Below are 21,944 nucleotides of genomic sequence, written 5' to 3' on the forward strand. Positions count from 1 at the left end.
TATATGGACTATACATATACTACTGTAGGTTATCTGTACATATAGTCTCATTAAAAATAATATATTTTGAGCTTATTTGACTTACATGTATGAATAAATGAACTATTTGACCTCACTCCAACTTTTTTAATACAAAAAGATATCCATTATAATGATAAAACATTTGAAAACTATAAGTATTTATAATCACTGATGAGATGGCCATTGTTGTGAATATTGTTCGTCTTAGTTCATTGTGTATGAATTCATTTATTAGATTGAACCCTATGAAATTACGGGTGTTTTACTCTTTGTGACTTATAAAATTGGACCGTCCATATGGCCAGCCTAGTATATTTGAATTTGGTTTAGGTGATGCCTACACATACACCCACACACTCACACCCACACACTCACACACACCTACTTATATTCTAGGGCCATACTATATGTACTTCATAAAAATATACATTTTGCCTTTAAGAACAATTGCATGATATTTCACAATAAAATGTGCCACAATTTCTTTATTAGATAAATAACATTTAAATACCTATTTTAGATATTGATTTTTTTTTATACTTTCTTGATGTCAGAAATAACCTGGGAATACATAAATTTATAGCTAAATATCTGAACATATTTATAATTATTTTCTTAGAATAAATATGTAGAAATCACATTGCTGGGTCAATGCATATGCAATACTACAAAAATTTTGTTATGAATCATCAAATTGTCATACCCCAAATTTTATCCACTTGCATTCCCACAAAAACCAAATGGAGACACATTTTTGCATTGTTGCTAATTTGCTAGCTGAAAGACTAATTTATTTTGGATTCCAGGGGTTGGATGATGACTCATATGGTTATTAGTTCTATGTTTCCTTTGTCTTTATTTATTTATTTTATTAAATTTGCTGTAGGGCATGTGTGCTCACCAGAGAGAGGCAGAGGGCATAGCTACACCACAATCCCTTCCCCTCCTTCCTCCTCTTGGGATTTTGGGCACATAAGCACACACGCCCTGCATGTTTATCAAGCTACAAGATCTGGGACTTGAACCGTGAAGTTGGTTATGTGGGATCTAACTGTGTTAGCCTCCATGCCATCTGCTGGCTGCTTCTTTACATTTTTAAAGAAATGGTCTCTTCACATCCTTTGCTGTCTCCTGTATTCCACTGAGTCCACTCATGTTGGAGACTGAGTGCACACCTGGTCTCTGGCCCCTAATTCCTGTTCTCACCCCATTGAAGGATTCTAACCTCATAGCCAGTTTTTATGAATTTCTATTTCTTTGAGAGTCATGTCCCATTTCTCACTCAGTCTGTTGATATTTTTCTTGAACTATGCTCTATCAAGAGCTCATGGATAGATCCAGTTGTGTTGGTGTATTGCTAAGACACTGTGCTCTGCAGGCTGGGACCACATGGGAGGCCTGAGTTCAATTCCTGGTTCAACTTAAACACCAAGCACAGTAGCTCACACTTGCAATCCCAGCTAAGAGGTTGAGGCAGGAAGATTGTGACATGGCAAAACCATGTTTTAAAAACAAAACAAAACAAAACAAAAACCTTCATGGGAAGTTTCGAAATGGAAGGATGTCAATGACTGAATTCGTTTTCTTCATTTCACTACTGAGGACATTGACGTTCTGGACATTCTAGTAACTTTCTCATTGTCACAGATCGTATGAAGACGGAATGCAGGCTCTGTACCATCAGGCTCTAGACTTCTAATCTGGTCACCACTCAGCCCTGGCAGGGGGCCTGTAGCCTTTCATAGACTAGGTTTCTATGGGGGAGCTATCAAAATAGATTTTGTCTAGTTATGCTTGTTTTATCTAGTTTTTCTGTTCTGTTCCTTTTCAAGTTTTGGCTTCTAAGTATTTTTATGTCATTTCCTTCTTAAAAACTGATGAGTTTATGGTGAAAAATAACCATGCTTGTTTTATGCAATATAATATCTGCTTTTAAAAAAATCTTGTTGAATTACAATGTATCTTTAATGCCACATTCTGATTGTCTTCTTCAAACATCTGGACCTATCAAATTTGACAATACAGCCAAAATGAGTATTTTACAAGTAAATTAAAATGTTTGATGCTAGTTAGAGTCAGCCAAAGTGGTAACTTCAAAGAGAATAGAAGGGGAGGGAATCATCCTTTATGCAGTGCCAACTATGTTAGGATGTTTGTATTTTTTATCTCATTTACTACTCAGACAAACATTATGTGACGTTCATTTGTTATACCCATTTTACAAGCCCATTGGGGTTGACGCCAATTCAGGGCAACTTAGGAACGTAAATACGCCTGAGTTTGAAACACGTGCTTGTCAGATTATTTATGGGGGTTGCATTGGCAAAATAAGGCATTCACTCTTTTATGTGCTATCTTTTTGTAAACTCTGAATTCCAGAACAATCCTCAAATAATACATCATCATCAGTATCCATCCACAGTTAAAAGGAGGCTTAGACATTTTTGGATTTGAAATTGACACTGCAGTCCTTGTTATTACTCTAAATCTATTTTTGCAGGGAGAAAAATGGCTTCTGAAGTAGAAATATTATTCATGACCCCATTTGGGAAATAGGTCATATCTTCTATGCATCATCAGTGTTGAGAAGTGTGCTGTGGTTTTTAATACAGCTGTCTAGCAATTTATCTTTGATAGTGAAAGAAATACCATGCCCATTAATCCAAGAGCAGATGTCTGCTAAGCTTTTTGTCATATCATCTGACAACTGACCAAAGGCCTAAGTGTGTGAGTGTGCATGTGTATGGTGAGGGATGTTGGGTGGGTGGGAGGTCTAGATAACACTGAGCTCATAATTCATAAACATTTTGTGATTTCTCCACTAGCAGAGTCATGGAGAGAGAGAGAGAAAGAGAGAGAGAGAGAGTAAGGGAGAGAGAAAAGACGATATGCCAGAGACCTTGTTATAACTGCTTTGATCAAATAATGATAGTATTTTTTCTTAGGGAGTAGAGCAAAGATAAATTGGTAGTTTGTGTCTGACAGAAACTCGTTTGTGTCTGACAGAATCTAGATTTCTTGGCTGAAACTTAAGGAGAAGAATGCCAATAATTCTAGGGAGAAGCCTATGTTATCAGCAACCTTGATAAATGGTCTAATAACTGGTTAGTTTTCACAGGGACAGCCTTTGATGGGGCCATTCTTGTTTGAAAAGTAGGCTAATCTCATGTTACTGGTCTGGTCTTTAGTAACATAACAGGTTCTGAATAACTTGATGTCAGTATGTTTTCTTTTGCTTTGAGTTAAACTCACTAACGATAGTGAGTCACTAAGATGAACTCAGTGGAATTGGCAAAAAGAGTCATGTCTTAATGTGTCAAAAACTCTGGGCCCCAGCCCCCAGAGGCACTTAGTTGAGATGTTGGTGGCATTCAGATTGTCAAGCCAGAATGCCTTGAATGCCAAACATGAATGCAATTTTGGTCTTGATATCCTGTTCCATATATCAAAGCTCTTCTGTAGAAAAAAAAAAACAGTGGCACTGGTTCAGATACTGGCTCATGTCTTTGGGCAATGACAGCGACAAACAACTTCTGGTTGGCATTGAATTATAGACCCAATATAAGGAATATTTATGCCAATCTAATTCTGAGACCAATTTTATTTGACGTGATTAAAGAATAGTCAGTGAGTCATCAATAATGGCATGCCGATTCCTTGCCATTTTGTTCAAGGGGACTTCCCCAGGATGAGTCTTATCTATACATTCTTGAATCTATACTCCATCATGCCTTATCTATATTTGTGCCTGGTAAAGAACACTGATATTTCATGATTACTCAACTAACAAACTTCGAAATTACTTTCATTTATTTTTCATATTTTAGCACTTCCCGTAAAATATATTTGAGTATTTATATACTCATTGGCAAACACAGTCAATTGAGTTAGCAGACTGTTGACAATTTCTTTGGAGGCTCTTCTGAGCGTGCATTAGAGATGGCTTCTTTAAGCCAACGATTGAGAACATCTGGTGAAACAGAGTAAAACAAACAATCTGGTCTTGTGGGAGGTGCCTACTAGAGATCTTACAGCAGTCGGATTGCCTGAGGCCTTGTTTGAAGAGCTCCCCGTGTCTATTTTCTGTAGGTTTTGTGCCTCTGAAGCTCATCCTTTCTAAGTTGCACAGTTATAATTTAGACACCAGCTGTGCCTCTCACTGAGGGTGTTTTCACCATGGAGGCAACCCTTGCAAAACTTGCTGCTATACTTGGACTTTTGCATCCCCCTACCCCCCAATTTGCAAGTTAAATCTCAACTACTATTATGCAGGTATTAGGAGGTGAGGTCTTTGGGAATTTATTAGCTCATGAGAGCAGAGTTCTCAGGAATGGGATTAGTACCCTTATATTGAGTCGTTGGAAAAGTCATGATGCATTTTTGTCTAAGAAAACCCAAAAAACAAAAATCTTGACTTTTCTGAAAAGCCAATAAAAAAGGCCTCAGCAAGCTCTCTTCCCCTTCCGCCAAGTAGGGGACACAGTGAAAAATGGCTTTCCATGAGGAATTGAGCCCTCATTGAACATCAAATCTGCTGGCACCTAGATCTTGGATTTCCCAGCCTCCAGAATTGTGAGAAATAAATTTCTGTTGTTGATAAGACACTTGAGGACCGAGAGTTCTAAAGGATTGACAGGATAATAATCCAGAAATAGGCTTTGGATAGCGTTATGATAGACCTTAAACAGATGCTGCAGTCACCATAATGAGTTCAGTGAATTCATCAAAGGGAGGTAGTGCTCCAATGCCCACTCTTAAGTTCTCAAGATTCAGCAAAGTGTTATTCAAGGATCTAGGACTCCATGAAGCATTTTATTATGGAACAGTCTAAATTCACTAGAAGTACTCACCTGGCTCTCATTCATGTGCAGACACGTAAAGACACTGGAGAAAGAACCAGAGAGATGGATTTACCTCCTTGTGGAGGCTCTATCGCTATCGATGCATCTATAGCTTCCACTGGAGGTTGCACTGAAGGTAAATTACCCGGTCTGTGCAAGTTTGTGTGTAATTAACAATGAGTGCAAACAGCTTGCTGAATTTTCACATGCTAGGAATCTAGAATTTGTTTTCCTGCATTACTGAATACACTGCTAGTTGTTGTTTGTTCGGTTGCTCTCTCTTTCTCTCTCTCTCTCTCTCTGTGTGTGTGTGTGTATGTGAACTTGTGTGTATAGGGGAAAAGGGTATCTTCTCTCTGAAGAGGGATAAACTGAACTACCCACCAATTGTCCCTTACCATAGCTTGTTGGCATATGCAAATCCAGTTGAGGGTGGAGTTGGAAGGGGTGTCAGTTATTATTACCCTGTGAAACAAGGTAGATTGTCTGCATTTAACATTCACTGAGAACTGAGGAGCAGAGAGAGTGGAAGGGCTGTGTTAGTGCTTGAGCTGCCACAACAAAGGGCCACAGATGGAGCAAGTTTAACAATAGAAACTCATTTTCCCACAGTCCTGGAGGCTAAAGTCAGAGATCAAGGTGCCAGAAGGTTTGGTTTCTTCTGAAGGCCTCTCGCCTTGGCTCACAGCTAGCCAGCCATCTTCTGTCTTCACAGTCTTTCCTCAGTGCATGCCTGTGTCCTAATCTCTTCTTATGAGGACTTCACTCATACTAACTTAGGACCCATCCTATAACTCATTATATTGGCTCATCAGAAAAGTTATGACACATTTTTTTCAGAGGAAAACATAGAAAAAAATACGGCGTGACTTTTCTGACAACCCAATACTTTAACTGCTTCTTTAAAGACCTGCTCTCCAAATGTGGTGCTTAGGGTTAGGACTTTGTGGTACAAATTTCGGGGGAGACTCAATACAGGCCATAGCAAGGACTGAACTTGAGCTCTCGCTTTTGTATATAACAGTCACTGTTACTATAGCGTTGATTGGAGAGGAGAATATTCCCACTCGTTTGTCCACTAGGAACACAGGAACAAATCTATTACAGATGGTGTGTGTGATTACAGACTCCCTAAATTAAGTCTGATGAGGGAGCATCATTGACGTTCTTACTGAGATCTCAACCTAGCCTTGTAGTGAACCTCCTGTGGTCTGTGTGTCTTCTGGAAGGAAGCGGAGTCTGTCCAGCCTATGCATGGCCAGCTTACCAATAGCTGAACTCATTGTACATCACATGCTTTGTACTACATGGTCGCTGAGATCACCACAGAGAGAATGGCCGCTCTCCTCCAGGCTGGCCTGAACCTCTGTCACAGATGCTTTTACTGTGGCTATTTTGCCCAGAGACCTTTCCCGGAGACTGCTGTTCATTCAGAAGCACTCATCTATTTTTGCACCTCATTGTGCCTCACTGATGAACTTCCTCCTTCTGAAATGTACTCTGGTCTTCCTGTCAAATTTTTGGGATCCCGATGTCTCTGCCAAAGGATCTATATTAACCCCTCACAGGGTGGAAGATAGAGACTTTAAGGTTTGGCTGTCAAGTCTTTAATTCTGGATTTTAAAAAAGTCTTTTCTAAAATGATGTATGATATGACTCTCCTAAGTAGTATGAGTTATCCCAGGCAGGGCTTTTGAACCACGACAAGATAGACATTTTGGGCTGGAAAATTCCCCTTTGTTCCTTATAAGATTATCCATTTCGTCCTCTGAGAGAGAGATGAGAGATACAGAGAGACAGGCATCCCTTACAGGGCTCCCACACCATGATCCTCCAAGTCTTGGAAACCTGTATCACAGCACGCATGCACCCAGTGTGCTCATGGGCATCCTGGGATCTGAACCCAGGACCCCGCCCCTGTGGGCCTGACCATGGCACCATTGCACCACCTCTCGGCAGCTGGGCTGGATAAATTCTTGGTTGTCAGTTGTCCTGGATATTGTGGAAAGTTCACAGTTTCCCTGGTCTCTACACATCAGATGACACAGCTGAGTACCTCCTCATTCTGTCAGGCCCAGAGGTGTCCATACGTTGCCAATTGCCCCCTGGGGGAGGGACAAAATCACCTCAAGATAAGAAGCACTGTGCTAGTACATTATAAAAATATTTTAGATCTAACTTTTTGGAAAAATATTTACTTTCAAAATTATGTATAATTTGTTCTTTAAGTTTGGGTTCAAAAATTAGGTACTTTACCAATCCCTAGGATGGCTTAGATATTACAGCCAATGACTCTGAAGTTCACACATTTCTCTCTTTCTTGCTTTAACAGTTTTCTATAGATCATATATGCTAGAGAGAGAGAGAGAGAGAGAGAGAGAGGAGAGAGAGAGAGAAATCACACATTAGAGGAGATGACCATCCCACAATCCCTTCTCTTCCATTCTCCTCTAGGGATTTTGGGCATACACTCACGTGTACTCAGCGTGATTTTCAAGCCACTAGATCTGGGGCTCGAATCACTCAGTCATGTGAGGTCCAGCTGCCTTAAACGCCCCTCCACCTGCTGGTCCAGTTCATACATTTCTTAATTGAACTTCTCTCTTCCTTCAGCTACTCTTCAGCTGTGAAGATGCCTGATGTATGTGATGCATGGCTTATGGCAGGGGGATGATAAATACTTTTTCTTTTTCACCTTTTAGTTTTTTCTTTCCTTTTTCTACCAATTCCTCATATTTTAATCAATTTCCTAGCCTGGTAGGTAATTCTGTAATTCTTCTTTTTCTTTTTTTTTTTTTTTTAAAGTTCATTTATATATTCCATGAGCAAGAGAGAGGAAGAAAGAAAGAGAGAGTGAAAGATGAGCTACCCCAGCAGGGCACTGATGCTGTGACCCACCCCCAGCTTCTGCCAGCTCTGGATTTTGGACATATGTGTGCCCAGAATACTCATGGAAGTCTCTGACCTTGAACCAGGAACCTTCTCATGTGAATTGCCCCACAGAGTGTCCTGTCTTACCTCTGCACTACTATCTGGCCCCTAATTCTGTAATTCTTGCCTCATGATTTTGATATAATTGCATTTTGACATCCTGGGGATTGACCTTTTCTCATTCTTTTTATAGGTCTTGGTAATACCAAGTTGATTTGAAAATATGATTTATTTACTTTATTTCAGAGTTCTGCTCAAGAGTAGGTATACGTAATAAAATAGTTTATATTCAATATAATCTTATTTTTGCCTACACTGTCCTCCCCTGCAATGCACTGATATGCATGTACAGAACAATACTGTGGGAGGGTATGTTCCAAAGTGGAACCCTTACCCTAAATGAGACTCTTTGGGAACCTACATTTATTTGCTTTTGCTTATCAATATTTTTACTTTGTCATACAATGAACATCTATTGCCTGTGTAATGAAAGAAGAGAAACATTGTAAAGTCATTCTCAAATATTCTGCAATATGGGTGCAAGATTTGGCTCCTGTCCACTGATGTTATTAATGGTAACGAGAGTTTTATTTGAAATGGCACTTATTTTTGGAAGACACAGGGACAACTGAATCACCATCGTATTTTAGGGAAAGGGATGAAACCAGAAACCCCAAAGGGACAGGTGAAGAATCACTAGGCAGATTTCTGTCTTGTACTGGAAGTTTTTTGGGTCAAGATATATGTATGTGTATGAGCTCAGATGGAACTTTCCTGAGCTACAGAGCGGCTGAATTTAGCAGTGAGCTAAGAAGGCTCTGGGTCACCTAACAAGTCAAGCAGCAGAGAATGGCTGGTGCATCCTGGGACTTTGTGAAAGCCGTCCAGTTAGCACATTGTGTTCCTAGAGCACACTGGGCTTGCTTGTCTCCAAGCGGCTCAACAATGCACTTCCCAGAAGCACCACCTGCTGCCCGGCGGGCTCACTGGAAAGGGCGTCTGGTGCATGACTGAATTAAAGCTCACAGACGGGTGGGTTCATGCTGAGTTATAACCCATCAGGAATTGAAATGACATCTTCACTGGTTACTGTGGACTTTTAGAAACCAGGATTAGCATTCCTCAGGGAAACACTATCATGCTAGATTGGGCATATTCCTCTTTCTCGTCATCTTGCACATAGTAAGATGCTGTTACGAGTGGGTGGCTGTTCGTGATCGAGTTTGTGGGAACAGTGGCGAGAGAAGGAGATGGATGGGTGTAGCTGTTTAGCTGAGCACAGTTTGAACAACCATGTGTCTGGCACCAAGCCTGAATGGTTTATAAGAAAAAGTGCAGGCTTGGGAGGTAGATACACCAGATTCTGAGTCCAATTTCCATCATGTATCATGTATAATGCCTTACATGTATAGATAATTATTTAATCTCTCAGAGCCTTGGCTTCCTAGATTTATTATGAGGATAAAGACCCAGAATACACATAACAGCCTGACTTATAGCAAGAATTCAACATTTCTTTTTCTCTGATCGCTTTTCAGGTGATTGCTGACATCATAGGACAAAGGTTCACAAACTTTTTCTGTAAAGGGATGAGGAGTAAATATTTTAGGTTTTATGGGCCTGCAAGCAAAATTGAGGCTATTAGGTACATTCTTACCTAACAAAGAGAAAACACATTTCCACCAATTTTTATTGATTAAATGTAAAATATAATCATGATCATAGAATATTCTTGCTTTTTCCAAGGTAGACCTACTAATGAAAAGAAAGGAATTCTTTAAGGCAGATATTTTACATAAGTGAGGTTCAAAGTTAGTATTTCTTTGTCATCAAATTGGCTGCCAATATTCATCTGTACAAATTACTCTTAACTTGGCCACATGAAAGTAGGTAGTGGACTAAATTTGGCCCACAGGACATGGGTTGCCAATCTCTGCTTGTGCTCTAACCATAATCATTAATGATGAATAAATAATCAGAACTCATAATGGAAATATACCCAACTGTTGGAGAGCTATGATCTGGAGAAAGGGGTGAAGTAATTAAACCTTGAAATGAACAAGCACTTGAAAGCTGGGAGGTCTTGGTCTTATTTGATGAAATGGTTCTTTATAGAATATCTCCCTTGGGGAGTTGGTGCACTGAGGCTATGAGGCTGTGAGGACAGTGTGCTGTGAGGCTGATTCCCGGGAGGGTTCCTGGCTCACATTTGGAGACCTCCTTGAGTACTCTGGGCATGCCCATACCCATCATCTACGGCTGGCTGAGGCTGGGTGTGGATCATAGCACTTATTTCTTTTTCTCTGTTTTTCCTGCTCATGGATGAAAAAAAAAAAAAACTTATGTAAAATAAACATGTTTCCTTTTATGGCTAAAATCTAAAACTGTAGAAATAAACGATCAGGCCATACAAATCAACCACCTGCAAAGAGAGGTCAAGGACTGAATGATTACAGAAACAGTTACTCAAACTGGTTCTTTCTGCTTTTGATCGAGAAATGGACAGGCTACATGGTGTAGCCAAAGGAGGGATTAAAACTTGGCACATAAATTCAAAAGGTCTCTTATTATTGGCTAGATGCTAGTGCACAGAGGGTAAGTTCCTAGCAGGTAGAAACTGGTGGATGTACAGTGCTTTGTGAGCATCACTGTGTTATGTTTATGACAACGGAGCCTACTTCAACTGCCAAGTTGGTGGTCAGTGGCATAAATAAGATGCATTAAGTAATTTTTTGGTGTGTCATGATCAGCGTGCATTAACATAAAATGAAATAAAATGGGTTACTAAACATTAAACAATTTTGAAGCAAAAAATAATTCAGCATCCTACCCAGAATCCTGGAAGCTGCTTAAGGAAACATGGCAGAAGGGCCGTACTGTTCAGGACCCCAAGAAGTACCTGGATGGCTGTGGTGGAGTCTGCGGAAACCACAGAGCTGTTTGGGGATTCCCTAGCTCAGTGCTTTTATGAGGCTGCTGCTGCACCTCAGTAGATGTTAGGGGGAAGCACCAATGATTAATTCTTAGGGGACAAGAACATCTATATTTCCATGCATCTATATTAAAAATATTAGATTTAGGAGCTGGGTGGTGGTGCAGTTACAAAATATGTTACGTTGTGAGGCAGATGGGAAGGCTGTGGGTTGGTAGCCAGAGACCTCCTGAGCACACGAGGCACGTGTGAGCCATGGCTGGCTGAGGCGAGGGGTGGATCTTGGCATTGAGACCCATTGGGTGCTGTATCTCCCTCTCTCTCACTAAAAAATAAAGTGAAATTCCAGATTCGTAGTTTTAGGGATCATCATTTGGCAACAGATTCACTTGAAGAGAGCAATGGGAAGCAACTGAGTAGGAAAACTAAAATCTATAATTTCACCAGATTTAGATGCACCTGGTTAAATTACCCATAAATGCTTGGAAAAAAGCAGGACCAAAAGAATATTAGAGGGTATTTTCTTCACACAAAGGATATTCCCCTTAATGACATTTCTGATCATTGAGGTGCCCAAAGAGGAACATCCATGTTTTTGAATATTTGAGAGACAGATATTGGAAAGGATTGAAGCACATAGAGCCAGAAGAAATTAAGGTATATTGAACAGGATTCAAGTAGGAAAGCTAGTGTTTTACTATTTGTGAGAGAAAGGAGTGATCCTACTGCCGCACATAACTTAAAATTCATTGAAAGCTTGTGGGTATTTATAGAGGCTGCCATGCCGATGGTGTTGAAGCTTTTTAAAAGTTATTATCTTTGGGTCCAGCAGTTAGCATAATGGCTATGTCGCTGAACTCCCATGCAGCCGACCAGGTGGGAGTCCTGGACCCAGTGGCTTAAACTCACACCAGGTGCATGTGCGTGCATGCTCAAGATCCCAAGAGGAGAAGGGATTGCGGTATGGCCATCCCCTTGGGGGGGGGAGGTGATTTCTTGCTTTCTTTCTTTCTGGTGAGTGCTCATGCCCCATAGCAAAAACCTCTCAAAAAATTATCTTTTAGTTTTTTGCCATTGGGTGCATGTGCCCCTCAGAGAGACAGAGAGAGACAGCAAGAGGAAAAGTGAGAAATCGTCCCCTGGGGTGAATGACCACGCCATAATCCCTTCTTCCTTCTATTGAGATTTTGGGCATGCACACACATGTGCCTGGAGTGATTTTCAAACCACTGGGTTTGAGACCTGAACCATGGTCAGCTATGTGGAAATCCAGTGCCTTAATCACCACGCCACTTGCTGGCCTGGTGCTAAAGCTATTTAAGGGAATGATTTTAAGAGTTAAGATACGTAAACTGGGAAAATGCTTACAGTTTCTTGTAATGAACTCCTTGGAAAAATAGCTATTTTGAGACAGAAATATTTTAAAATATATTGTTTAGCTGAAGAGTAATTTCTAGCCAAAGAGTGTTTAGCAAATAAATGAGCTTTGCTGGTGGGTTTAAAATATTTCTTCTCTGAGCTGATAGTGATATATGATTTCTTCATTGTGTGTTGAGAACACAGAGAAAATTCATTTTCTCTTAGTTTAACTAACAAGCTGGAATAAGACACAATTTATGTGACGATCAATATCAAGAAGAAAACTGATGTATACTTTCAAGCAAAATTTATTCGATGTCTATTCAAGAAAAACACAAAAACACAATGACCTTTGCTTATAAGAATTCAGTCAATTACCTGAAAGGTAGGTATGAATATTTTTCTTTTTAAAATCAGATACAGAGAATAGAAACAGTAATTTTTTTTTAAATATCACAGGCAAAAGATATTGAAGTCTTTTCTCATAAACGGCATCAGAGAGAGTTATTCATTTATCAGCAAAGCTGCATGCAGTTGACTTCATTTCAAACCCAAAGCCTTTTAAAATAAAAGCTGGTTGTGAACTTAACAGTAACTAAGGTAAACTATGCAATGATGTTTTCCTTTATCTTCTTCCTAATGAAATTTCTCTGTAATCAGTATTTATGTACATTTTGGGTTGGCTGCTAAGATCTTTTAAAATCATAAAGTTTTGCATAAATGCCTTCTTACAGACTCACACTACCAATGGGGGGCTTGTGACCTGTGAGATGCATGAAGAATAATGTGCTGAAAGTGTTTTAGTTTAGTTTAAGTGCAGGATAAAGACCAAATTAGGAAATTTCCCCATTTTCTCAACAACTAAATAGTCTGTACAAAACAAGAGCAAACATATGTACAAAATACTAAATTCTACATACATCGTGAAAAGATCAATCACTGTCCACGGAAGAAATGCCATAAAAAGTTTTATCTCTAAGGTGCTCGAGATCCAAAGATGAAGAGTTCTTATGCAAAGTCATAAGAAATACAAAGCTAGTTTTCGGGGCATGTGTAAATCAGGCACTGTTAACCATATTAAATCTTTCAGATCCCAATATCATCTTATACATTTCTGCCTCAAGGCAGAAAATATAACCCGAATGATTTAACATCGTCTTTACAACGTGCCTAATTTATTCCCAGGAAAAACTTTACACACACCAGGAAAAACCAGACTCAACATATTCCTGTTCTCAAATGTAGCCAGGATTCTGAGTTCCATAGAAGAAAAATAATTATCGTAGTAAAAATAAATGTATTGATCATAATCCTTGCTAAAACCAGCTCTAATACTTGTGATGCCTCTGAAGTACTCTATTTCTATAAAATAATGTGTGGGATTCTCTTACATTTCCATAAAATGTACGACATATCATACGGATGATATGTTCTCATACAATCTCAATGCATATGTGTACACACAGTGAAGTCTTACCTACAGATATTGCTTACAGATACGTTCAAGTGTCTATGTTAGCATCAGTCTTTGCACCTCTCACTAACACTGCTTTTATTTAAGTTGTATCAGATAAATAAAACACTAAGAGCTCATTGTTCATAATGCTGATTATTACATTTTAATATAAAATAGCAATGCAACTTTACAACACAATAGTTTTTTTTTTTTTTTTCAGAGTCTAGCTAAACTTCTTGTATTCTCATGATTATTAACCAAAGGCTCTTACTCACTGTTTGCACTTCTAAAAAGTACAAAAGGAATTGCAGGAAAAGACGCCTATTTGGAAACTCACATTCAATCAACCAAGTCATACTCATTCAAATTTACTTTCCTATTCTTGCTTTAGATTTTATAATCACTGTGCCTATTACAACATATAAGTGCAGGCAAACGATAGCTGAAGTACAGTTGTCAGAGTGTGTAAACCAGGACACTAGGCAAACTCGTGAAAGAAAAATAGAGTGCCAAGCTCAGGATGTGAAAATGCAAACCACAGCATGTCCTAATAAACAATCTTCTGGTTGCCTGAGGGGAGAACATCTTCCAGAAATGTTGACATAGGACCAGGAGACCACAGAGCCTCCTGGTGAACTTTCTTTCTTTTGCCTAAATTTTTTTTACTCTTTTTAAGGATAGCGACTTTCTTTTTCATCTCAAATACTGACTTTGCAAAGCTCAGCGCAGCACGCGGGAACATGCACTGTCATGCGGAAGCCAGTCTGCCCTGTCTCCCCCAGGCTCTCAGCGGTGGTTACTCTGCTGGTGGTTTGGTGGCAGGTGCGGATGGTGATGGCGGGTTGGACACCATAAGGCATGACAACGGGAACCTGCGGGATGTTTCAGGCAAGTTTATGTAGATGTGTTGCCGAAATGCAGCATAAATAAGAAGGGAGAGTGATTCACAGCCTCTTCACATAATTTCCGGGAAAAGTACCAAAGAATTTGGTTCTTCTTGAGGTTCCTGAAAATAGAGGGGATACATGAAAGGGGAGGTAACAACAAAGAATGATTGTTTTTTACCTGTGGGCTTGATTGCTCTGTATTTGTAAGCTGTCACTATGAGAGAAAGCATTGAAGGGTTTGGAAAAGAACACTCACTCGCTTGAGGAGGAGACTAAGAAATGAGTGGTCTTGTCTGTCCTGCCCAATGTATATCCATTGCCTCTGAAGGGCAAATGTGCTACCCTCATATCTGGCTAAACGAAGTAGCTTGTCAATCTAAAAGGAAAGATGATGCTGTTGAGGAGGTGTGTTAGAATCCAGTCACCAAGGCTGCTAAAGAGAGTGAGGAATAGGCCTGTGATCACACAAGGATGACGGGAAAGACGGCAAGGTTTGGGTCTGGGCAGGAGGCCTTCTCAACACAGGTGTACCATATAGGTATTGTCTGGAATATTGTCAAAGCTCCAGTTTTTTCTTTTTCTTTTCCATTTTCTTTTCTTCTTTCTTCCTTCCTTTCTCTCTCTCTCTCTCTTCCTTCCTTCCTTCCTTCCTCCCTTCCTTCCTTCCTTCCTTCCTTTCTCTCTCTCTCTCTCTTCCTTCCTTCCTTCCTTCCTCCCTTCCTTCCTTCCTTCCTTCCTTTCTCTCTCTCTCTCTCTTCCTTCCTTCCTTCCTTCCTCCCTTCCTTCCTTCCTTCCTTCCTATTATTTATTTGATGTGCCAGAGGGCACATGCACTCACCAGAGAGAGAAAGAGAGGAAGAAAGCACCCCCACCCCCACCTATGGGGTGTGATCATGCCTCAATCTCTTCTCCATTTCTCCATCCTGTTGGTATTTGGAACATGCATGAACACATGCCTGGCGTGTTTTTTGAGCACTGAGGCTAGGATTTGTGCTGTATAGTCAGCCATGTGGGACAGGGCTTCCTTAGATGGTAGGCTGTGGAGCTGGCCCCAAACCCCATTTAAAAATATCTTGTAGAAGAGCATGCTCAGTGCTACACTGTTCATTTGAAAACGGCACTGCCAATGTCCTCAATATGGACATTCTGGACCGTTTACAAAGTCACTAAAGAAAATAAAGAGAATTATCCATTATTTGTGGTTGGGGGTTTTATCACTGGGCATGATTTCTAACATGGTGAATGAAACCAAATGCACAAATGGCCAACATTATGATTGCCTTTGGTTTCAAATAATGTAGTTCCCCAGAAACTCGTGTAAAAGTTGGTGCACTAAATTCTTCATTAGGATTTCTGGTTTAAACGAAGTGAGTCTCTAAAGTTTTGCTTTTCATTTACACTCTGAAGTTCATTATCTTGGTTTCATGACTGCTATTCTCTTTCCCAGTATAGCTTAACCATTTTAGTTTTCTGCTAGATGAGGGTTAATATAAATGCATATAAATACAATCACAGGCGGTGACTGCAAATGCGGCCTTCTAGCTTTTATTATTTCTCCAGTGACGGACCTTGATACAGAAGCTCTCATTGTTCTCCTCCATTTTTCTAGGCCTATATCTCGCCTTCCCCTTTGTTCTCTGTGTCCTGGTATATGAGAACTTTGTCTACAATGTTTTCTCAGAAAACCTCTAGTCTTCTTTTAAGATAGTAAGAACAGGGACCAGCAGGTGGCGTGGTGGTTAAGGGTGCTGGACCTGGTGGGTTGCTTTCTCTCTCTTCCTCTCTCTCCCTCTCTGGTCAAATTAAAATAAATAAATAAAAAATAAAATAAAGTTGAAAATAATTCTTAAAAAAAGATGATGATAAGAACAAAACTTCTCTCCATTTTTATGCGAAATAAAGCTAGGGTGAATCACTGGGCTTTTAGGGTACCTACAACAGACCTAGTACGGAGGTGAGTTGTTCACTCAGTTCTACTTCCTGTCAGAGTAGATCTTCACCGTTGGCAACTAACACTTTCCACTAACCATCACCAGTCATTCATCTGGGGACACTATTTTCATCATTGCTCATAGATCTCAGCCTTCCTTGGTTGGTGCTATTTAGAGAAAATTTTTTCTTTTAGTTAAGGTGGAAATAAAACTGGTGGAAAATTACATATATCTGAAGCAGTAAATATGACACTATTTTTAAACTGCAGTGACCCTCAGAGTACTTTACGTGTGTGAACGTGTGATAAATCAAAGGCATTATGAATTCAACGAAAGCTTGATTATCACAGTGAACCATGTCAGTGAGCAAACTCAAGCAAATGATAAAATAGCCAAATGTGTCTGAAAAGAAATGAACACATACCCACAAACCATCCATCATCACACTTTTCCATCACATCAATGACATCACTTTCTCTGAGTTCCAGCTCATCTTCATTCCTAGGAGTATAGTTATACAGAGCCTGAAACCTTAAACAGGACAAATGCATGGGTTTTAAAAAAAACTTTACATTTTTGTGAAACTAAGAAGATAGTATAATATTGTATTTATTTTACCTTTAACATTTTTTGTTGTTAACATGTTACGTTAGGTAGTTTAAGTCTTCATAAGCATCCATAGTAGAGACACTTAGACTTTGAATGGAACTAAGCTACTGTAATAACATTTCAAAACTCATAAGGAAAACTATTCATGGTGGATTATAATATTCATGACTTGGATTAAAATATTCTAGCATTTATAAGTCAGAGTAAACCAGCCATATAATATCTATCATTCAGATATTAATATTTCGAAATATAAAATAAATGCTATTTGTATTATTTAACTATGTAAAAACAAGGACTTACACTTTTAGTTAGTTATAATCATAAACAAATAATTGACTTTTACAATTAAATTTTGAAGTAATTCTAAATTGTGATATACAAAGTATCTCAGACCCATCTATTAAATCTCTGTTTGGAAATTACTGTTAATATAAAGGGGAAGATAATTTTTTTTTTTTTAACCAAGAAGAATTCTTTAAAGCAGGTTAGTTTTATAGTTTGGATCAGTGTTTTCTGAGGATTTAGAATGTGAAAATCTGATGTGTTGACTTAAGAATCATCTTTTCCTGTGAAATGAGCGGATTTATTCTATACTCAGTTATCAAGGAGCCAGTCTCAAACAGTAGATTATGGACATAAGTTCCTTTATAAAATGGGTCTTAGGGCCAGCCCATGCGGTGGTGGTTGAGGCAGCTGAATTCCACATGGCTGGCTGCATGGTCCAAATCCCAGACCAGCAGCTTGACAAACATGTGGAGCACATGTGTGTGCATGCCCAAGATCCCACAAGCAGGAGGCATGGAGGAGAAGGGATTACGATGTGACTGCTCCCCAGACTATGCTTTCTCACTTTCTCTCTCTCTCTCTCACTCTCTGTCTCTCTTGGGTGAGTGCATATGCCATGTGGCAAAGTTATATTAAAAATGGGTCTTAAAGAAATTGCATTTGTTGGGACCAACAGATGGCATAATGGTTGCATCACTGGACTCCCACGTAGTTGACTGTGGTTCAAGTCTTCAACCCGGCGGCTTGGTACTTATGCTGGGCATGTGTACGAGCATGGCCAAGATGCTGAGAAAAGAATGGAGAAGGGAGTGCGGCGTGGTCATCTTGGGGGTGATTTCTCACTTCTCTGTCTTTCTGGTGAGTGCACATGTCCTATAGCAAAAATCTCTCTAAAAAGAAAAAAAAATTGCATTTGCTTAAAAACTCTTACTTAAAATAATTTTATGTAAAGAAGAATTGCTAAGAGAATGCCAGCACTTTCCTTTCCCTGTTTGAATTTTTGGAGAGCATGCATTATGGTGACTTTGATCGGTAATGAATTCAGACATTGAATCTGTGGTAATAAGATAGCATATATTTTGATGAATGTTAACCTGAACTGGCATTTTGGAAAGTGAAGACAACAATCATAGCAGGTAAGAAGATCGAGAAGAATTCTCTATGCAGTTATAAAGAAAACTTTATACTATTACTAGAATATTACCTATACTGTGAGGATGACTTTTAAAAAAAAATCAGTGAACTTATTTCTGATGGTCTTTGTTAACAGTTAAGTAATTCTGCTAATCTAAGAAAATAAAAACCACATTCCTGGGCACATTGGACTTTCTTTCCTTCTTTTTAATTGTCAAAGAGTGTGTGCACTTGCCAGAGAGACACAAAGAGACAGAAGATACAGGGAGAGAGAAAAAACTCCCTAATGTGGTGTGATCATGCCACAATCCAATACCTTCATTTCTCCATTCTGTTGAGATTTTGGGTATTTGTGCAAACGTGTCCAGTGTGTTATTTAAGCTGCAGGACTAGGATTTGAACTGTGTTCAGTCATGTGGGAATCTAGCTCTCTTAACCACTATGCCATGGGACCAGCCCAACTTGGTTTTTTTTTAAAGCCAACTTTAAAAGGTTGCTCATATTGAACACTGCTCAAGAACAAGAATGATTAATTTCTAATTATGAAATCATAAAATCATGTTTTGGTAGAACATGATAAATTTATGATGTTTTAACTATCCACTGGCTTCCCTCTCTGTTCGTGAACTTTTTTCAGGTTGGCTGATCTGGATAAAGTTGGCTTTAGGGGGGTCTGGGAAAGAGGTGATAAGATACCATGCTGAATATCTTTCTCTAGAAAATATGATCTTCCCTGGTCTGGTACCAAAGCTTGAAGTTTAACAATTTCCCTCTTTTTAACCCTTTTTAGCAGGGCCGGCAGGTGGTGTGGTGGTTAAAGGCACTGGGTTCTCACATCACCGACCGTTGTTTGAGTCCTAGACCTGGCGCTTTGCTTTCTCACTTTCCTTTTCTCTCTCTCTGCCACTCTCTGGTCAAATTAAAAACATAGTAATAACAAATTGAATGAAATAAATAAGTAAATCATTAAAAACAACCTTTTTAGTCACTTATATATTTTTTTTTTGGAGACTAAGCATCTGAAATCTTCAGCTAGGGGATTCTGTTGTGAGAAAGGGCAGAGGGGGTAAAAATAATCTGAGTGTGATGACAAAGACAGGGAGATGCAATGACCTGACTCAGGGTGTTTGCCTGGGGCCAGGCTTAGCAGTAGTCAAATTATTTTGTTTGTGTTAAGGATTTGATTTTTGAGGCTATGAAGGTGAAGGGATAATATCTTTTGTATATTCATGGGAATATTCATTTGGAATGGTCCCTTTTACACTTTTCCATCTGAGGGAGGTGGTTGTTCCTAGGCTGCTGTTTCACTCCATCTTTCACGTGGGAAGAGCTGACTCTAGCCTTCACGCAGGCACATCTCCAACCACTTAGAGAAACAGGACTATGTAAGGTCACAAAGCCCAGCTGCTTGAAGAATCTCAAGGTCTCAAAAGCTAAAAAGCTGAAACTGTCACAAACTCTTACTTCATTTTTGTATGATAAAAGCCAGCCTGCTTACCAAAATTTACTTACCACTCTGGTTTAATTTAGAAAGAAAAAGAAAGAGGAAAAAAAAGAAGAAAGAAAAGAGATTTTTATGGAAACATAAACCTAGAAATCCTTCCTCTGTTGTCTTTCAAAATCAATGTTGCATGACAAAATGCAGTGGAATTACAATAAAAAATGTTTTGAAAGATGTGTGGATGAGATGAATGATGGTGGTGGGGTCAGGATGCCTCAAAAATAAATTTGTCTTTTAAGTAGAAAATGATGAGCCAAACTGGAAGCTCTCTCTGTAACTTGCAACTTCTTCTAGAACATATTTTAACAAAATGCTTAACTGTAGTGACATAATTATAGTTCCTACTGTCAATCAAAATCTGTTTTTTAAGTAAAAGAGATTAAGTGACATGTATAATCCAACTTACTCAGGCTGTAATCAAATAGAAATTTTATAACATATATTTTATAATGTCCAAAGTAAAACTTTTTTTTTTTGAGAGGTTTACGCTATAAGGCGTGTACACTCGCCAGACAGACAGAGAGAGACAGAGAGACAGAAAGCGAGATATCACCCCCAGGGGGGATGACCACATTGCAATCCCTTCTCCTCCAGTCTCCTCTCGGGATCTTGGGCACGCATGCACACATGCCCAGCATGAGTTTAAGCCACCAGGTCCGGGACTCGAACTGCAGTTGACTACATGGGAGTCCAGCGACACAGCCATTACCAGCTAACTGCTGGTCCCTCCAAAGTGAAACTTTGAAAATGTGTCTTCTTCCACCTGTGGGCTTTGTGGTTTCATAACAACCACGTGACCACAGGTGAAAAGATTAGCTCCATGTTATATAAAACTGAGTGATGTGGGACCAGCAGGTGGCATAATGTTTACATTGCTGGACTTTCACATAGTTGACTGGGTTCAAGTCCTGGACCTGGTGGCTTAAGACTCATGCTGGGCACATCCTGATAGGAGAATGGAGAAGGCACTATGTCATGGCCATCCCCCCCCGGGGCATGATTCCTCGCTTTCTGTCTCTCTGTCTCCTGGTAAGCGCACATGTTCTATAGCAAAAATCTCTCTTAAAAACAAAAAACAAAAACAGTGTAGCATAACACACCTTTTCATTCATAAAATTCTTAAAAGTTACTTAATATAAAATGTTGGCAATACAATAAACTTAAATATCCTTGACATGTATTAGGTAGTCCTGAAAATCATGACATATTTTTCTATTAAAAAATGCATCAGGGCTTTCCTGATGACCCAATATATTTTGTGATGTGATCCTCTCATCATTTGCGTAAATAAGAAATCAAACAAAAATTTAGCAATATGAGTAAATACTTAAAGTTTTCCAATTAAGTTAAATTTTAAATGATTATTACATCTAACAATATTTTGATGCTATAGATCTTGTCTCAACGAGAACACCTTTCTGGGTATATTTTGCAAGTGCCAGCTTAAAAAAGAGATGTTTCCTGAAGAGCATGCTTTTAGCTGAATTTCAGGTCTATGAGGAGTAAGGAAAGGCTCAACGGTGATGAAGGCACCTGGCAACACATCAGTACCTGCCTAGGAGGAGCCTTTCCTTAGCCTCTTATGGCCCAGGTAGGCAGAAGGGATGAAGGCTCACTGTGTGTGCTCAGGTGAGCTGGGCAAGGTTGAGGTCCATAAATGCTCCTTCCCAGAAGCTTAGCTCCTGACTCACAGAGCAGGCAGTAGCCAACAGGAAGTTGGTAACCTATGAACTCTCTCATGTGCAAAATAGGGCAGCAAAAGCCACATATTAAAAAGAGAGTCTAGGGACCAGCAGTTAGCATAATGGCTATGTCGCTGAACTCCCATGTAGCTGACCACGGTTCGAGTCTCAGACCTGGTGGCTTAAACTCATGCCAGGTGGGTGTGTGTGCGTGCCCAAGATCCTGAGAGGAGAGGAGACTGGAGGAGAAGGGATTGCAGCGTGGCCATCCCCCCGGGGGGTATGTGATTTCTCACTTTCTATCTCTCTATCTTTCTCTGTCTTTCTGGTGAGTGCACGCACCCTATAGCAAAAACCTCTATTAAAAAAAAA

The 21,944-nt window shown here is 39.5% G+C and overlaps 1 protein-coding gene and 1 long non-coding RNA gene across 8 annotated transcripts in view; one reads left to right on the forward strand and one right to left on the reverse strand.

The window, feature by feature from the left end:
* The window catches only part of LOC102484256 (uncharacterized), a 40,531-nt gene that overhangs the window by 8,525 nt on the left and 10,062 nt on the right, over positions 1–21,944 (forward strand). The window contains exons 3-4 of one of the 2 annotated variants that reach the window (XR_001371294.1): positions 4,893–4,998; positions 7,668–7,805. This is a non-coding gene — a long non-coding RNA (uncharacterized LOC102484256). Of the gene's footprint in view, positions 1–4,892; positions 4,999–7,667; positions 7,806–21,944 lie in introns of those variants that run through there. The other variant, XR_336284.2, reaches the window with a different exon arrangement.
* SORBS2 (sorbin and SH3 domain containing 2) overlaps positions 12,658–21,944 on the reverse strand; it is a 277,647-nt gene continuing 268,360 nt past the window's right edge. For 5 of the 6 annotated variants that reach the window (XM_027776584.1, XM_027776585.1, XM_027776586.1 and 2 more), the window contains 2 exons: positions 16,783–16,889; positions 12,658–14,546 (listed from right to left, as the gene is read on the reverse strand). In XM_027776584.1, coding sequence (XP_027632385.1) covers positions 14,485–14,546; positions 16,783–16,889 — 169 coding nt within the window. In that variant the 3' untranslated portion in view covers positions 12,658–14,484. The remainder of the gene's footprint in view (positions 14,547–16,782; positions 16,890–21,944) is intronic. The other variant, XM_014592382.2, reaches the window with a different exon arrangement.

This window comes from Tupaia chinensis, unplaced genomic scaffold (assembly GCF_000334495.1).
Source record: "Tupaia chinensis unplaced genomic scaffold, TupChi_1.0 Scaffold000685_1, whole genome shotgun sequence".
NCBI classification, from domain to species: Eukaryota; Metazoa; Chordata; class Mammalia; order Scandentia; family Tupaiidae; genus Tupaia; species Tupaia belangeri.